We start from the raw sequence: 16,406 nt of genomic DNA on the forward strand, positions 1-16,406 counted from the left end.
GGGGGTGCAGTTTCTACTTCTGGCAGTCTAGAGACTGCTGTCCCTTCCCCATTGGCTGATGAAGCTGGGCCCCAGGAGAGGGGAAGGGAGTGGGGACTGTGAGGGGGGGGGTTGGGGGGGGAATGCATTGTGCCCACACCTGACAGTCTTCTACGTGCATGCTGCTGTTTCTCCCCCCCCCCAACTGTTTGCCCCAGGTGAAAAAAATCTGTAGTTTGGTGTTTCTTTCCACCTTTTTTCTCTCTTTCTCCAGTTCCTAGCCTAAGCTGCATTCCTCCCCCCCCCCCCCCCCCCGCCCCTTGGGAGGTGGGGCTCTGGTTGTAACCATCAAGCCAGGGCTGTCAGATGCAGGGTACAGTCAGACTGAGTGGGATGAGCAGGGGCTAATTGGCAGGTGCTGTGGGAAAGAGCCAGAAAATACTAGAAACTTCCACTGGCATTTCCTGGTGCACTGAGGAATCCATGCAGGTCCTCCTCACTCCTTTCCAGGAAGAGCAACCTAACGTGGGGGGGATGAGTGAGAGACACTGGCCAGTCTGGCCCCTTTGCTCATCCCAGACATACAGAGCAGACAAAACCTGCAAATGCCCTGGCCTGGCCAACACAGGAAAAGAAAGTCAATTCCGGCTGTCAGAGCAAAGAGACAAGAAGCAGGCTTTGCAAATTAGCCTCCAGCCCCTTGAGACCCAGCATCCCAAGCAGCTAAGTGGGCTCTGGGATGTGCCAAAGCCGGCCACCAAAGGCCACTGACCCCATTTGCACCGGGGACTGATGGCTGTCCCCATCCTAACCCTGAAGTAGCGAAGCTCCCGACTGCTGGCCTTCTTCCCTCACAAATGGACTCGGCTCCATCCTCAAGGACCAGGTTTCCTCACTGGTTTCAGAATAAGGGGCCCTTGGGCCCCGGGACTCCCAAGCGGAGTCAGGCACTTCCCAGGTCAGAGCATCGCTGAGGACCAGGGTTTGGTGGCCCCTCCCCCCGCAGCATTCAAGCCCTCCGGAGGAGCTCACAGATGAAATCTCCCTTGCATGGCTATTCCTGCTGCAAAGTTGTTGGGGAGAAGGGAAGAAGGTGACATTTAAGGGATGGGGATGATGAGAGCAGAGGAACACAGTACTCCCCCCCCCCCCCAAACGGCTGCCCCTCGTTAGCCCCCAGTGCCCGCACTTACCATCTCGCTATAGGCATCCTTGCTGAGCCTGGGGGTCAACTTGATGGTCCCCATGAAGACAAAGAAGAGCCCCAGGGCCACGGAGAGGGCCACGATGGTGACTGTCCTGGGGGAGGCCATTGGGACAGGAGGGGCAGATCCTCTCGGCTCCTTTCTCTTGGGGCTCCCTGGCTGGCCCTGAGCCAGCCAGTAACCACCAAAGGGGTGGAGGCAAGAGGAAGGCTGCCCAGACAGCAGGAGCAGCAGCAGTAGTCTGCTGAGCTGCTAGGGAGGATGACAAAGAGAGGAGGGAGCCAGGGAGAAACACGGGAGCTGGAGATTCCACTACCCCGGGTGCTGGGTCCTAATGCCCCACCCACCGTGGGAGCCCGAGGCTGGGCGTGCAAGGGGATGGCACCTGAGGCCATTGCTGAGATCACTTTCCCTGCCATTTTCTTTATATCTGAATATTTGATTTTAAAACTTTCAATTCCAGATTCATTCCCTTCCTCCCTTCACACCCACCCCCACTTGGGAGATAAGCAGTTCAGTACAGCTTGTACATATGTGGCTAATGCAAAACAGTAACATAGTAGATATATTGTAAAAGACTGACTATATTTCCCTCCCTCCTATCCCACCTCCCACTTGTTCTGTTCTCTACTTTGATCCTGTCCCTTTTCAAAAGTGGGTGCTTCCAACTTCCCTCCCCCCTACCCTCCCCCCCCTTCCCTCCTCCCCCCCCCCCCCCCCCCCCCCCCCCTATTCTCCTGGAGGGTAAGATCCCCTATTTAGTGTGTATTTCCCTCCCTCCTCAAGCCTCTCTGCCATTTTCAAGGGATGCACTTAGCATCGTTGGACCAAAGACATCAGAGATGTATGGGCCTTTAGAGATCAGCTGTGTGCCACCCTCCTGACCTCCATTGTCAGAGGTCCAAGCTCACTCCCTCAGTCACAGCCAAGATCCTTTTCAGACAGTTTTCATAATTAAACGATTCTTCTTCCAAAGGAACTGAGATCTACCTCCCCGGGACTGCCAGGACCTGCCTTTAGTTTGGGCCTTGCCTTTCCCACAGCAGCATCACAGATTTTCCAATATTGGGAGACAGCTTTCACCTGCCCCCTTCCTCGCCTCCCCAACCCACCCGCAAACACACACCTTCTTTACTCCAAACTCAACTTTCCCAGTCCCTTCAAGCTGTCACCATCTAGTTTCCTCATGATCTGGGCTGCCCTTGTCTGGATGAGGGCCAGGTACACTTTGGCCACCAGATTCCCATGATCCAGCTGGCTTTTGGGGGCTTCCAAGGCACCCTGCTGACTCATATTGAACTTAGAGTCTTATGACAACGCCCCCCCCCAAGCCTTTTTTAGACAAACTGTTGCCTAGCTTGTCTCCATCCTTAGCTTCCTCTGGTGTGTCTCACTTCAATTATTTGTCTTTTCCTTCATTTTTCCTTTATCACTCTGTTATTTCTTATACATTAGGCCTGACAAATATTGTTTAGCTTAATGGTGACACTCAGGGCTAAAGAGATCACTGACTTCTGCCAGACAAAGCTTTATTCCTTGTTATTTTCCAGTTCAAAATCCTTCTGGGCCTTCTCATTATCTGCAGGATAAAGTCCAAACCCTTTAGCCTTGAATTCCAGGCTCTCCATAATCTGGCATCATCTGCCTTCCTAACCTTATTTCCCTTCACTCTTGAGAATCCTCTGCTGTAGCTAAACAAATTTACCCACGTCTCCCCCTCCTCAAGCCTTCCAGCTTCCATGCATTTGATCATGATGTGCCCACATCCTGTAATATCTCCACTTACTGAAATCCTACCCAACTTTCCAGACTCAACTCATATACCACCTTTTGAAACTAGTATGAGCCCCCTAGCTGAAGTGATTTCTTTCCCCCATCTTTTATTGGAGCTCCGTTTCAATTACTCACATTAACAAACATACTGCCTTGTCTTACAACTTTTTGCTTATTCATCTTCTCTTTCCTCCTAAACTAGAAGTTGCTTGAGGGCAGGAGCTGATTCTTCTACTTCTTACCTCCTTTGGCTACTTATCACTATACTAGTGCCCATGTTGTCATTTACAATTGGCACATCATAAACACTTGGTAAAATGTTCTAACAGCTGACACAGTATATAGAATGCTGGATCTGAGGTCAGGAAGACATCTTCCTGAGTTCAAATCCAACCTCAGGTACTTCCTAGCTATGTGACCCTGCTCAAGTCATTTAATAGTCCTCAACTGTAAAAATGAGATGGACAAGGAAGTGCCAGACCATTCCAGCATATTTGCCAAGAAAACCCCAAAAGGAGTCATGAAGTGTCAGATAAAACTGAAATGATTTGACATCTATCTATCTATCTATCTATCTATCTATCTATCTATCTATCTATCTATCTATCTATCTATCTATATCTACCTATCACGAATGAGTTTCTTTTTAACAGGGTTAGCTGCCCAGTGATGATCTTTTTTTTCACTTGTTCATGGAGGAATTTCTATTTCATAAGGAATTTCTAAAACCTTACATGACTAAAATCAAGAATGCTTGAAGTATCCAAGTAGGCACATTTATCAAATCCTTCAGTGGCTACAGAGATGAGGGAGGCAGGCTGGGCGGTCCAGAGGCTCACTGTCTAGCAGGGAGGGCCTCAAGGGTTCTTCTGTGTGACCACAAGGAAAGAAAGAAGAGATCTGTCAGAGCCAGGCCTGAACCCTCACTCCTTCTCAGGCTAAGGACATGCCAAACCAAATCAGAGGACTGCTCGTCAAGTTCTTGTTCCAGAGGAAGTCACATGAGTGAGTGGGAGTCATGCTCAGCTTGTGGCTGTGTCCAAGAGATCCCCTTCCTGAGGTGCCGGTGGTCTACAAGCTCTGAGCAGAGACCTCTCTACGGGCTCCTTCCTCTCCTGTTTAGCAAATAAGATTATATTTATAAAGCTATTAGCACAGTGCTTGGCAATTAGTAGGCATTTGCTGCGCCCAGCTCTCTGTGGCCCTGTGTACCATAGCAGGCCAGTACTGGACATGAGGTTTTCTTGGCAAAGATACTGGAATGGCTTGCCATTTCCTTCTCCAGTGGATTAAAGCAAACTAAAGTTAAGTGACTTACCAGGGTCACCCAGCTAGTAAGTGTCTGAGGCTAGATTTGAATTCAGGTCTTTCGACCATCTAGCTGCCCAGTGGGTGCTTGTTGTCCAGTTGTTTCAGTTACGTCCAACTTTTTGTGATCCCATTTGGGATTTTCTTGGCAAAGATATTGGAATGGTTTGCCATTTTCTTCTCCAGCTTATTTTATAGATGAGGAAACTGAGGCAAGTAGAGTTAAGTGACTTATCCCGGGTCACACATCTAGTATTGTCTGAGTCACATTTGAAATCAGGTCTTCCTGTCTCTAGTCCTAATCTACTGTGCCACCGAGCTGTCTCAGTGAGCGCTCAATAGATGCTTATTTCATCTTGCTTATCCAGATCCTTCCAACCAACCCTGAGGGGGCATATATCTGCATCTCAACCAGCAGGTCCCCTGGATAGGATCCTGTCACTTTTCAACCCACTGTATTCCTGCAAATAATATTTGGACCCCAGAGCTATAGATGATGGGTGCCTGGCCTGAGTCAGTGGAAACTAGCCCACTTCCCCCACTCCATCTCCTAGCTGGCCTCAGATCTGGTTCGCCCATGCTTAGCCTCCCTATGCCAGCCAGCCAGCCCCCCAGGCTGTTACTGTCTGCCTGCCCCAATTCAGGTACTCTGCCCATCTTCTTGTTGTGGCCACAGTATTCAGTTCATTCGTACTGTGACTTCTGTACCATCAACTCACCGTCTCCCAGCCTCTCCCAGCCCAAACTGCCTTTCCTGAATACCACTCCCCCATGTGTGTTACCTTTATTAGAATGTAAGCTCCTTGAGCCCCGGAGTGTTACACCTACTGCTTAGCACAGTGCTGGACACATAGTAAGGGCTTAATAAATGTTTCCTTTTTTAATTCATTTATTCACGGATTTCTTGGACAGCAGTGGAATGTGACTTACACCAAAAGAAGTGACCAGGTCACTTCCAATGGAACACAACGAGAGCAGATTTTTAGAGACAAACAGCCTGATGCAGTGAGAAAGGGGCAACGTTTGAATCCTGGTCCATGCCTCTAGCGCTGTGTGACCCTGGGCAAAGGTCCTCACCCCCTACTTTCTTTCCCTCCCTGGTAAAATGAGGAACTGTCCATGATGATCTCTGAGGTCCCTTCCAGTTCAAAGACTTCGAGGCTAGATGGATCGAGGTCCAGGATTCAGGGCGAGTCGGGTTGGGCGGGCCTGGATCTCCCCGGGACAGACGCTGGCATAGCAGCGGGAGGGCCCGGGAGCGCAGGAGAAGGCGTGCTCCAAAGCCGACTGGCTGCGGAGGAGAGCGCGAATCCGCCCCGCCCCCTCGAGCCTCTACCTCCTGCTCTGATTGGCGGCCTCGGGCCCCACCCACACCGGGCCGCTCCTCCTGGCCCGGGATGCGAGTTTGGGAGTCAGTCCTGCCTGGAAGTATCAGGTTCCCGCGTGCCCCGGGCCCCAAGCCGAAGGCAGAGATCCCACGCCACTCCAGGGCTGGCCAGTGGCCAGGTGTTGGTCCGACGGGCGGGCTGGGAAGAGACCGCTGGAATGTTCGCCAACCTGCCCCCTCCCCCGGGAACCGCCCACTCCCCCGCCTCCCTACCTCCTGGGGGCCTGCCCCCCGCCCCCTGCCCATCTCCCCCCCCCCCCCCCCCCCCCCCAGGAAGGGAGGGAATGGAGCGGGGAGGAAGGGGGGAGGGGAGGGACAGGCCGGGGTGGCCCGACCGGGCCCCCCCCCCCCCGGGGCTGCGGTGGTGGCTGCAGTGGCTGCTGCAGCGGTGGCTGCGGCAAGTCCGGGGAGCCACGTGGGCCAGCGAGGGCCGACAGCTGGATAGGGGGAGGTGAAGTCGGAAAGCGAGGCTGCAGCGGCAGGTGGCGGGCCTGCCCCGGGGTGGGTGGGGGTGGGAGGGCAAGGAAGGGATGGAATGGAGCGGGGAGGAAGGAGAGAGGGAAGGGAAAGGATGGGGTGGAGAGAGAGGGAAGAGTAGGAGGGAGAGAACAAGAAGGGGAGGGGAGGAAAGAGATGGGATGGAGAGGGGAGGGAAGGAAGGAGAGGAAAAGAATGGATGGAGAAGGAAAGAAGAAAGGAAGAGAAAGAATTGGGAGAGAGGGGAGAGAAGGCCAGGAAAGGGAAAGGAAAGAAAGGTGGAAAGGAAGGTAGGAGGAGGGGAGGAAGGAAATAGGCATTTGTTATGTGCCAGGCAGGGTGCTAAGCCCTGGGGATATATAGAAAGGCCAAAAACAAAACCCAAAGCCCCCAGTCTTGTTCTCGGGGAGCTGGAAGTCTGAAGGAAGGAAGGAATCTTGCTCTCCTGCCTGCCCCTGGGGCTCTAAGCCCATATGCGCTTGCTTTTGGTTTGACGGACATCAGACAAAAATGGGACCCATATCCATCCCTACTATTGGAAAAACAATAAAAACCTAAGCCTGAATGAGTTGTCCTGTCATATTCGCATACAGTAGAGACCCAGCAGGTCACTTAACCCCAGTTGCCCTGCCTTTCCCCCTCCAAAAAACAAGATCAATAGAGACCCAGTTATGGACATATGCAAAATCTTAAGGACCGTGAAAGCTGGTTTGGTTTTGTTGTTTTTTTAAGTTAGTCCTTAACAACTTCTAATTTTTCTACTTAAAAAAAAAAAAAGATCCAGGAAAGGGCCCGGGAAGTCACTCGTAATACTGAGACAGCTCCACATTCTCTCCTTCCCTCTCACCTCTCCCTTAGCCATTTGAGAAGGCTAGCAATGTGATACCCATTATACATGTGAAGTCATGCAAAAACATTTCCATATTAGCCATGTTGTGAAAAAGCAAGAAAAACAAAGTGAAAAATTATATTTCAATTTACAGTCACTCTTTTTAAAAAAATACATTTGTTTTTCATGCAGCAAAAATCTCCCATTTCCTTTCCCCCCTCCCTATTTGAGAATGAAAGTAAAAGAAAACCCTTGTTACAAACATGTATAGTCAAGCAAAATGAATTTCCTCATTGGCCATGTCCAGAAGGAAAAAAAAAACCATATATGGTCCATATTTGTGTCTCATGCTGTACTCTGCATTTCCCTTCTCTCAAGGAAAAAGTCCTCTGGCATTGCAGTTGGCCATTATGCTGCGCAGAATTCCTAAATTCAGACAGTCTTCTTCACAGGCAGAAGTCTCTCCAGACTCTTCAGACTAAGGAGCTAGACCTTGAATGGATGCAGAGCAGGCCTGGGAGCAGTGCTCCTGTCCTGGGATGGTTGCTTACCTCATTCTTTCCTGCTCCCTCCTGATCTTAGCTACCTTTTCAGCCTCTGAAGGGAAGCTTGTTTAAGAAAATGATTTTAATGCATATATCTTGTTTGAACAAAAACAGCAGAAAGCAAAGTGTGATCCCTGAAAGCACTTAAGCTCAGGACCTCAAAGATACTCATGTATCTTAGAAAACAGTGTAAAGACCTGAGAGGGCAGCTGGCCCAAAATATCCTACCTAATGGTGCAGAAATCCCCCTGGCCTTCTTGGCTTCTCTACAGCCTGTACTCCCTGACCACAAGCTATTGTCAAGAGAAAGGGCACCTGCCATTTCCACGATACTTTCAGACGTGCCCCGAATACCATCATCGATGTAAAGGTCATCTAACCTTCTCAGGGCTTCTCATGAGCACCTACCTAGCATCTTGCAAACATGTTTTGCAAGTCGTAATCCACTCCAAGTGTGTATGTCAAAAAGGACATGTTTTGAAAAGCTATATTTTTATCTTTGTAAAAAAGAACAGTATGGTTGTGTCTTGTGCCCCTAAGACCACTGGTGGGCCCTGCCTCTAGCCCAAGCTCCACAGCCATCAATGAGTGAAGCAAGCACTGTGGAGAAAGTCTGTTTTCCTGGCCACCACCAACACCAACTGCCACCTCCAGCCAGCTAAGCTCTAGAACCCTGGGAGCCCAGTCCTGCTTCCCATTCAGTCTCTGCAGCTGTCATCTTTGGAGGTGTCCCTGTGCAGATGGGACCCGGCCCCTGCCTCTTCAATGGCCACAGCTTTTGAAGACTCCAGAAATGCCTACCCAAGTCCTCAGTGCTGTCAAATGGCTCAGCAGCACAAAGGGATATGATTATCGGTAGGCGACATCACCTTTCTATCTGACTCAGGCAAACAAGGTGAGAAGTCTAGTAGAGAGTCTGAAGATGGGAGTTTGAATTCTTCCCCAGGCACATACTAACTGTGTAACCCTGGGTAAGTCACTTAAGCTCTCTCAGCATCTGTTACCTCATCTGTAAAATGGGGGTGTTGTGAGGTTAAAATGAGATAGCATATGCTTTGTGAGCTTTAAAGCCACTGTATAAATGCTAACTATCCTGATTCTTTTACTTAGCTTCTCCCGGACATCTTGGCTCAGGGGCATTCTTACCGTGAAATCAGGAAGACCTGAGTTCAAGTCCTGCCTGAGACACATAGCTGTGTGAACCCAGGCAGTTACTTAGCCTCTGGGCCTCAATTTCCTCCTCTGTAAAAAACCCCAGAGGGCTGCTGTGAGAATCAGCCAAGCTAAAGGTCATTATAAATGCTAGCTATTATTACTTGAAGCTAACACCTTTATGGGTTGCTCCCCCCTTTAGAATAGGAATTCTTTGGACAGTTTATACAATGAGAAAAAAACATCATAAAGACAAACAACTTTGAAAGACTTTGATTGAAAGACTTGGAAGAATTCCAATCAGTGCGGTGACAGGTGACTAACGTCGTCTCCCAAGCAGTCTAGTGCCCACCTCCTGCCAGAGAGGGGATGGATGTTTTCACATCTAGCTAATGCAGAAATTGCTTTCTCTCATTTATGCATGTTGTTACGAATATTTTGGCTTTCTTTTTTTGCTAGTAGGGGTGGTGGTAGGAGGGAGAAAAAAATGGATTTTTGTTCATTAAAAAAAACATAACATTAAATTTAATAAATAAATAAAATGTGTCAAAGGGAAGAGAAAGAGGCCCAGGAGAGGAGGAAGTCACACATGGAATTTGTTATATACTTTAAAAAAAGAAGAAGAAGAAGTAGTCTGAATGTACAGTTTCAAATAGCATCTTTTGGGGGTTGTGTTGTGGGTGTGGAAATGCCCTTTTTGGAGGTTAGTTTAGAATAAAAAAACCATTTTAAAAAATGTAAGTGCCTGCAGGGCAGGCGTTATCTCACTTTTCTACTTCTATCCCCACTGCTTAGCTCATTATAAGCTCTTAATAAATTTATTTTGTTTATTAATTTCATTCATTCAAATACCATCATGTATCTTAGAAAACAGTGTAAAGACCTGAGAGGCCAGCTGGCCCCAAATATCCTACCTAATGGTGCAGAAATTCCCCTGGCCTTCTGGGATTCTCTACAGCCTCTCATAGCCTTTCCGCCTGCATTTTTTCTCCTCTCTGGGTTTTGGTGATTCTGTTGTCTCCTGGTTCTCCTCCTACCTGTCAGACTATTCCTTCTCGGCCTCCTTTGTTGGTTACACTCTCCACTAGCCATGGCTATCCCTCGGGCCTCTTTCCTGGCCTTTCCTTTCTTCTCCCTCTATAGCATCTTTGTTGGTAAGCCGTCCAGCTCCCATGGGTTCAATGATCCTGTCTTCGTTCGTGTTTCTCAGATCTCTATAGCTAGCCCTGCTCATTCTTGTCCAACTCAACATGTCCAAAACGGAACAAACTCTCTTTTCCCCCGACACCCTCCCCTCTTACCAGCTTCTCTGTTACAACTACAGCATCACCATTCTCCCAGTCACCCAATCTCACAGCCTCAACTCCTCACTCTCCACCCATCTAGCAGATCCAAGCTATTGTCAAGGTCATTTTGAAGTCATTTCAACCTTCACAACATCTTTCCTATGCATCACCTTCTCTCTCCTCCTAGGGCCATTGCCCTGGGACAGGCCCTCATCACCTCACACTTAGACTATGGCAATAGCCTTCGAGGTAGACTCGCTACCTGAAGCTGCTATCTACTTCAACACATACTCCACTCAGCTACCAAATGATGTTGCGAAAGCCTGGTAGGTCTGATGCATCACCTTCAATTCAGTAATCTCCAGTAGCTCCTTATTACCTCTAGGATGAAATAGAAAAGCCCTTCAAACCTGGTAACTTCCTACTTTTCCAGTCTTCCTGCACCTAATCCTCTTCCACTGACTTTATGATTCTGCAACATTGGCCTTCTTGCTATTCCTTTAATATGATCCTCCATCCCCACAAGACTCTCTTTACCTTCTCAATGGCTGGCCCCCAGTGGGAGCCTGGCATGCTCTCCCTTCTCACCTTCACCTCCTGGCTTCCTGGACTTCCTATGAGTCCCAGGTAAACTCCTACTTTCTGTAAGAATCCTTCCCCAGTCATCCTTACTGCCAGTGCCTTCCCTCTGATACTACCTCCAGTTTCCCTGTGGGTTTCTGATGTGTACATTGTTGTTTGCATGTTGCTTCCCCCATTAGAATGTGAGCTTCTTGAAGGGAGGGACTGCTTTTGCCTTACTTTGTATCCCTGGCACTTAGCACAGTGCCTGGCTGATAGTAAGCACTTAAAAAAAATGCTTGTTGCTTGGATGACTGACAGCCTGCCTGCTGACCCAATTCTGACCAAAGTCTTCCTGACTGAGTACTCTAACTTCTGGACTTGTTGACAATCTCCTTCCCAGACTGTTCACAGCCAGCCTCTTCCCGTATCCATAAGATCATTGGATGCTTGCCTTCAGGCAATAAATCTCTGCTACCTAAACTTCGGTTTTTGCCAGCATCTTAGACTTTGCATCGGAATCCCCAAAATAGAATCTAGCACTCATATGTTATCTCATTTGATCTTCCCAACAACCCTGCAAGGTAGTTACTATTGGCATCATTATTTCCATTTTATAGAGGTGGAAACTGAGGCCCAGAGAGATTTGACCAGAATCACAGAGCCAGGATTCAATCAATCAAGCAATCATTTCTTAACCCTTTCTATTTTGTGCCAAGCACTGCAGATACAAATGCTGTGAAGGACAGAGCTTGGATTCTATTGGTCTGGAAGCCAAGCCTCCTGAGTCCTCGGGCAGAAACCCGTCCCTATGGCTCCCTACCACCCACATAGGTACCATGAGTGTGTTTCTTGTTCTTCAGGATCTCCTTTCTTTCACTGCCTCATTTCATGCAATTCTTCCCATAACATCTTGAATTCTTTTTATAATCACAATTCCCAAAGTTCCAGTACCTCTGGGGAGGACTTAGGGTGGGAATTACTAACCTTTTTTTTTTTGTCATGGGCCCCTTTGACAGCCTGGTGAAACCGATAGACCCTTTCTCAGAATATTTTTTTTAATTAATAATCGAAAATGTTAAATTTCAGTTAGAGGCTAGTGAAAATAAAGATGTATTTTTCCCCATCCAAGTTCACAGACCTGTAATCTATCCATAGACCAGTAGGACCCCAGGTTAGGAATTTGTGATTTTAGAGAGGACAGAGATAAGAGTTTCTCAGGATTAGTGGGCATAGATAGATTGTAGTCTGTACTGATGGTGAAAGGATTCATAATGATGACATCTCTTGTGCCATATGGAAATCCATTATGGCCCCATAATACCCTTTGGTTATGCATTTTGTTTGTTTCTCCTCTTTTTCTAGGCAATTGGGATTAAGTGACTTGCCCAGGGTCACACAGCTAGTAAGTGTTTAAGGCCAGATTTGAGCTTCAGGGCCCATCTACTGCACCACCTAGCTGCCTGGGTTTCCCACTTCTTGCTGTTATAAATATTGCTGCTTAATAGCAAAACTGTGTGATGACCAACGTTGATAGACTTATCTCTTCTCAGCAATGCAAGGATCTAAGACAATTCCAAAGTAGTCATGATAGAAAATGCTACTCATACCCGGAGGGAGAACGATGGAGTCTGAATACAGATGGAAACATACTATTTTCTCTCTCTCTCTCTTTTTTTGTTTTTTTCTTTCTCATGCTTTTTGCCTTTTGTTCTGAATCTTTTTTTCACAACATGACTAATGTGGAAATTTTAAAAAAAAGAAAGAAATGTTGCTGCTATGAATATTTTAATACAGTTAGTTCTTTTCCTCCCAACAGGCACATGTTCATAAGGGTTAAAGCCAGTTGTTTGCTTGTAGGCTGCCCTCATTGTTTGTTTCCTGGGTCACCGCAGCCGAGAAGTTTGTCTTCCAGCGTAATTAGGCATCCTGGGCCTTGGAACACAATTACAGTCTGTTCTCAGTATCAAAGGAACATCTTCTAGACTCCTGCCATAGGCAGGAAATGTCAGGGCACAAGATGATGAGAGACTTCTCCAGCCCCAAATTTCAGAGCCCAAGAAAGAATGAATGGTACACAGACATCCTTCATTAAGCTATGACTCTGCCCAAATAGGCTGGGTTAATAATCAGGGAGCTTTGATTTCAGAATAAAAGAAGCGTCCAATGAGCATGAAAATGTCTGGACGATGTGAGTCATGTAGTCAAGTGCTGATTACCATCTATTTATATTGATTTAAAAACAGCAATTACAGAATTTGAGTTTGAGAGTTCCTCCTTCTCACATTGTCCCTGGACAAACATGTACAACAGTTGTACAGCTAAATGCACATCTCAGCCATACTTTGAGGTACACAATGCTATTGGCCAAGTTGTGGTGGTACCGAATTAACAAACTCTCCACGCAGTCCCCAACTTACGCTTCAGAGGGAGCCATAGAAAGCTCTTGGTTACATGCATGCGTGTGCAGACACACACACACACACACACACACACACACACACACACTCTGTTCTGTGTATTGGATTTCCAAAGTGATATCTTTCTGACCTAAGGAGGCACTGGAATACTATGCAAACCTGCGGGTCAAGGAGGCCCAGAGGACATTAGAGAATAGTTGTTTCATCTGGGAGCTCCCAACTGGACAGGAAGAGTCCAGAGTCCCTTAGAAGTAAATGCTTCCATCCAACTTCTGATAGAGAAGGGGCAGAACATTTTTTTTAAACTGGACATGACCAATGAAAGGATTTGCTTTTTTTGACTAAACCTGTTTGTAGCAGGAGTTTTGCTTTTCTGGCTGTGTTAGGTGTTTGTTTGGTTTGGTTTTTTGGGGGGTGGGAAGTAGGAGGGAGAAAATGGATATCTGAAAAGAAAAGAAAATTTAATTTAGAAAAAACTAAAGGCTTACACAGTAGGGGCAAAATGATGGGAAAAAATCATGGAAGACAATGATAGTCCTGGACCAAAAGAGATGAAGCCCTTTCCCTTTCTATGGCTGACCCTTGTTCTTTGAGACAGCTAGGTGGTACAGTAGAGAGAGTGCATGACACAGAGTCAGGAAGATCTTCATTCAAACTTACCCTTACTAACTGTGTGACCCTGGGCAAATCACTTAACCTCTGTTTGCCTTAGTTCCCTTAGCTGTAAAATGGGGATTATGATAACCCCACAGTTGTGAGGATCAAATGAGACAATATTTGTGATATGCTTAGCAGAGGAACTGACATGTAGTAGATGCTATAGAAATGTTTATTCCCTTTATTTTTTTGCATTAATTTATTTTTTAAAAAATCAAATGCTTTATTCACTTCTAGTTGACATCATTCATTTCCACAAGATCTTGAGTTACAGATTTTCTCCCTGTTTTCCCCCTACCCACCAACCCAAAATAGCAGTCCCACAGGATATCCCCTCCTCCAATCTGCTCTCTCCCATATCTTTTTGCATACCACCTCTGACTTTCCATTAGGGCCTGGTGGATCTCTATGCCCCTGTGCCTGTATATCTTATTTCCCATTTACATGTAAAATAATATTGATAATAGTATATATTTATACACACAAATATTTATATAATATATATATTTATTTAAATATATATTTAAAACTTTGAATTCCAGATTCATTCCCTTCCTCCTTTGTCACCCACCCTTACTGGGAAGATAAGCAATTCAATATAGGCTGTACATGTGTAGCTATGTAAAACATTTCCATAGCAGATATATTGTAAAAGACTGACTATATTTCCCTCCATCCTATCCCACCTCCCACTAGTTCTATTCTCTACTTTGATCCTGTCCCTTTTCAAAAGTGGGTGCTTCCAACTTTCCTCTCCCCCAGCCTACCCTCCCTTCCATAATCCCCCCTCTCATCCCCTTCCCCCCTACTCTCCTGTAGGGTGAGATACCCTATTTAGTGTGTATGTCATTCCCTCCCTAAGCCAAATTCAATGAGAATAAGGTTGATCCATTCCCTTTTGCCTTCCTGTTCTTCCCCTCCATTGTAACCATTTTCCCTTGCCTCTTCTATATGAGATAGTTTACCCCAATCTGTCTATCCCCATCTCCTCTCATTATATTCCTCTCTCGCCTCTTAATTTCACCTTTTAAGTATCATCCCTTCCCATTAAACTGGTCCTGTGCCCTCTATCTATGTATACCTGTACACATATATACATACATTCACATATGTATTCATATACCCGTATACCCTCCTACATAGACATGTATATACACACACACACATTTCTATTCCCTTCAATTATTCTCATACTGAGAAAAGTTTCATAAGTTACAATGATAATTTGTCCATGTAGGAATGTAAATAGTTCAACTTTGATAAGTTCCTTATGATTTCTTTTCCCTGTTTACCTTCTCATGCTTCTCTTGCTTCTTGTATCTGAATGTCAAATTTTCTATTCAACTCTGGTTTTTTCAGCAAGAATGCTTGAAAGTCCTCTATTCCACTGAATGACCATATTTTCCCCTGAAACATGATACTCAGTTTTGCTGGGTAGGTGATTCTTGGTTTTCATCCCAGCTCCTTTGACCTCCAGAATATCCTATTCCAAGCCCTTCGATCCCTCAGTGTAGAAGCTGCCAGATCCTGGGTTATCCTGATTGTTTCCACAATATTCAAATTGTTTCTTCCTGGCTGTTTGTAAAATTTTCTCCTTGATCTGGGAATTCTGGAACCTGGCTATAATATTCTTAGGAATTTTCTTTTGGGAATCTTTTTCAGGAGGTGATCTGTGGATTCTTTCAACCTCTATTTTGCCCTCTGGTTCTAAAATATCAAGGCAATTTTCCTTGAGAATTTCTTGAAGGATGATTTCTAGGTTCTTTTTCTAATCATGGCTTTCAGATAGTCCAATAATTTTTAAATGATCTCTTCTGGATCTATTTTCCAGGTCAGTGGTTTTCCCAATGATATATTTCACATTGCCTTCTATTTTTTCATTTGTTTGGATCTGTTTAATAGTATCTTGATTTCTCATAAAGTCAGTAGCTTCCATTTGCCCCAATCTAATTCTGACAGAATGATTCTCTTCAGTGAGCTTTTGAGATTCTTTTTCCATCTGGCAAATTAGGTTTTTTAAAGCATTCTTCTCCTCATTGCCTTTTTGAGCCTCTTTTACCATTTGAGTTAGTGTATTTTTTAAGGTGTTATTTTCTTCAGCTAGGTTGTTAACTCTCATTTCATAATTTTCTTGCATCATTCTCATTTTTCTTACCAATTTTTCCTCCACTTCTCTTATTTGGTTTTCAAAATCCTTTTTAAGTTCCTTTATGGCCTGTAACCAGCTCGTATTTTTCTTGGAAGCTTTTGGTGCAGGATTTCTGACTTCACTGTCTTCCTCTTGTTCCATGCTTTGATCCTTTTGTCCCCAAAATAGAAGTGTAAAGTTGAGTTGCGCTTTTTGCTTTGCTTCCTTTGCCTGCTCATTTGGCCACTCGATTACTTGACTTTTGGGCTTTTTGCCACAGTAGGACTCTCCTACCAGACAGGGGAGCTTCGTCCCACTTGCTACGGTTTTCTCAACTGCCGAAGGTGTTAGTTGGATGCCCTCTCTGAAGCCTCCACACTCTCTGGCAAGCTGGTCACACACCCCAGGACTTCCATGCTAGACTGCAATCCAGATCCAAGCAGGTTAAAGCAAGAGCGATTACCCCACAGACTGGTTGCTTGGTCCCCCTACAATCTGCAGGCCAGGAGCTGAAGCTGCCACATGGAGGCAGTTACATGGCCCCTGCACCTCAGCGGCTTCTCCCTCCAGGGGATAAAGGCTGACTGTACTCCCAAACTACCGGTTCCCAAAGTCCACCTAGCCCTGACCTCTCACTTTGTCCTTAACATCTATGGGTTGATAATTCTGGAAACTGCCACAGCTGCTGGCAATCTGAAG

The 16,406-nt window shown here is 46.2% G+C and overlaps 1 protein-coding gene across 1 annotated transcript in view; it reads right to left on the minus strand.

Annotated features, from left to right (window-relative positions):
* TMEM35A (transmembrane protein 35A) overlaps positions 1 to 1,452 on the minus strand; it is a 6,126-nt gene extending 4,674 nt beyond the window's left edge. The window contains exon 1 of the mRNA XM_069065251.1: positions 1,173 to 1,452. Coding sequence (XP_068921352.1) covers positions 1,173 to 1,292 — 120 coding nt within the window. The 5' untranslated portion in view covers positions 1,293 to 1,452. The remainder of the gene's footprint in view (positions 1 to 1,172) is intronic.
* Between the last annotated feature and the right edge of the window lie 14,954 nt (positions 1,453 to 16,406).

The sequence above is a fragment of the Petaurus breviceps genome, unplaced genomic scaffold (assembly GCF_028583685.1).
Source record: "Petaurus breviceps papuanus isolate PSGF00001 unplaced genomic scaffold, PetGlider_PUasm1.0 90681, whole genome shotgun sequence".
Classification (NCBI taxonomy): Eukaryota; Metazoa; Chordata; class Mammalia; order Diprotodontia; family Petauridae; genus Petaurus; species Petaurus breviceps.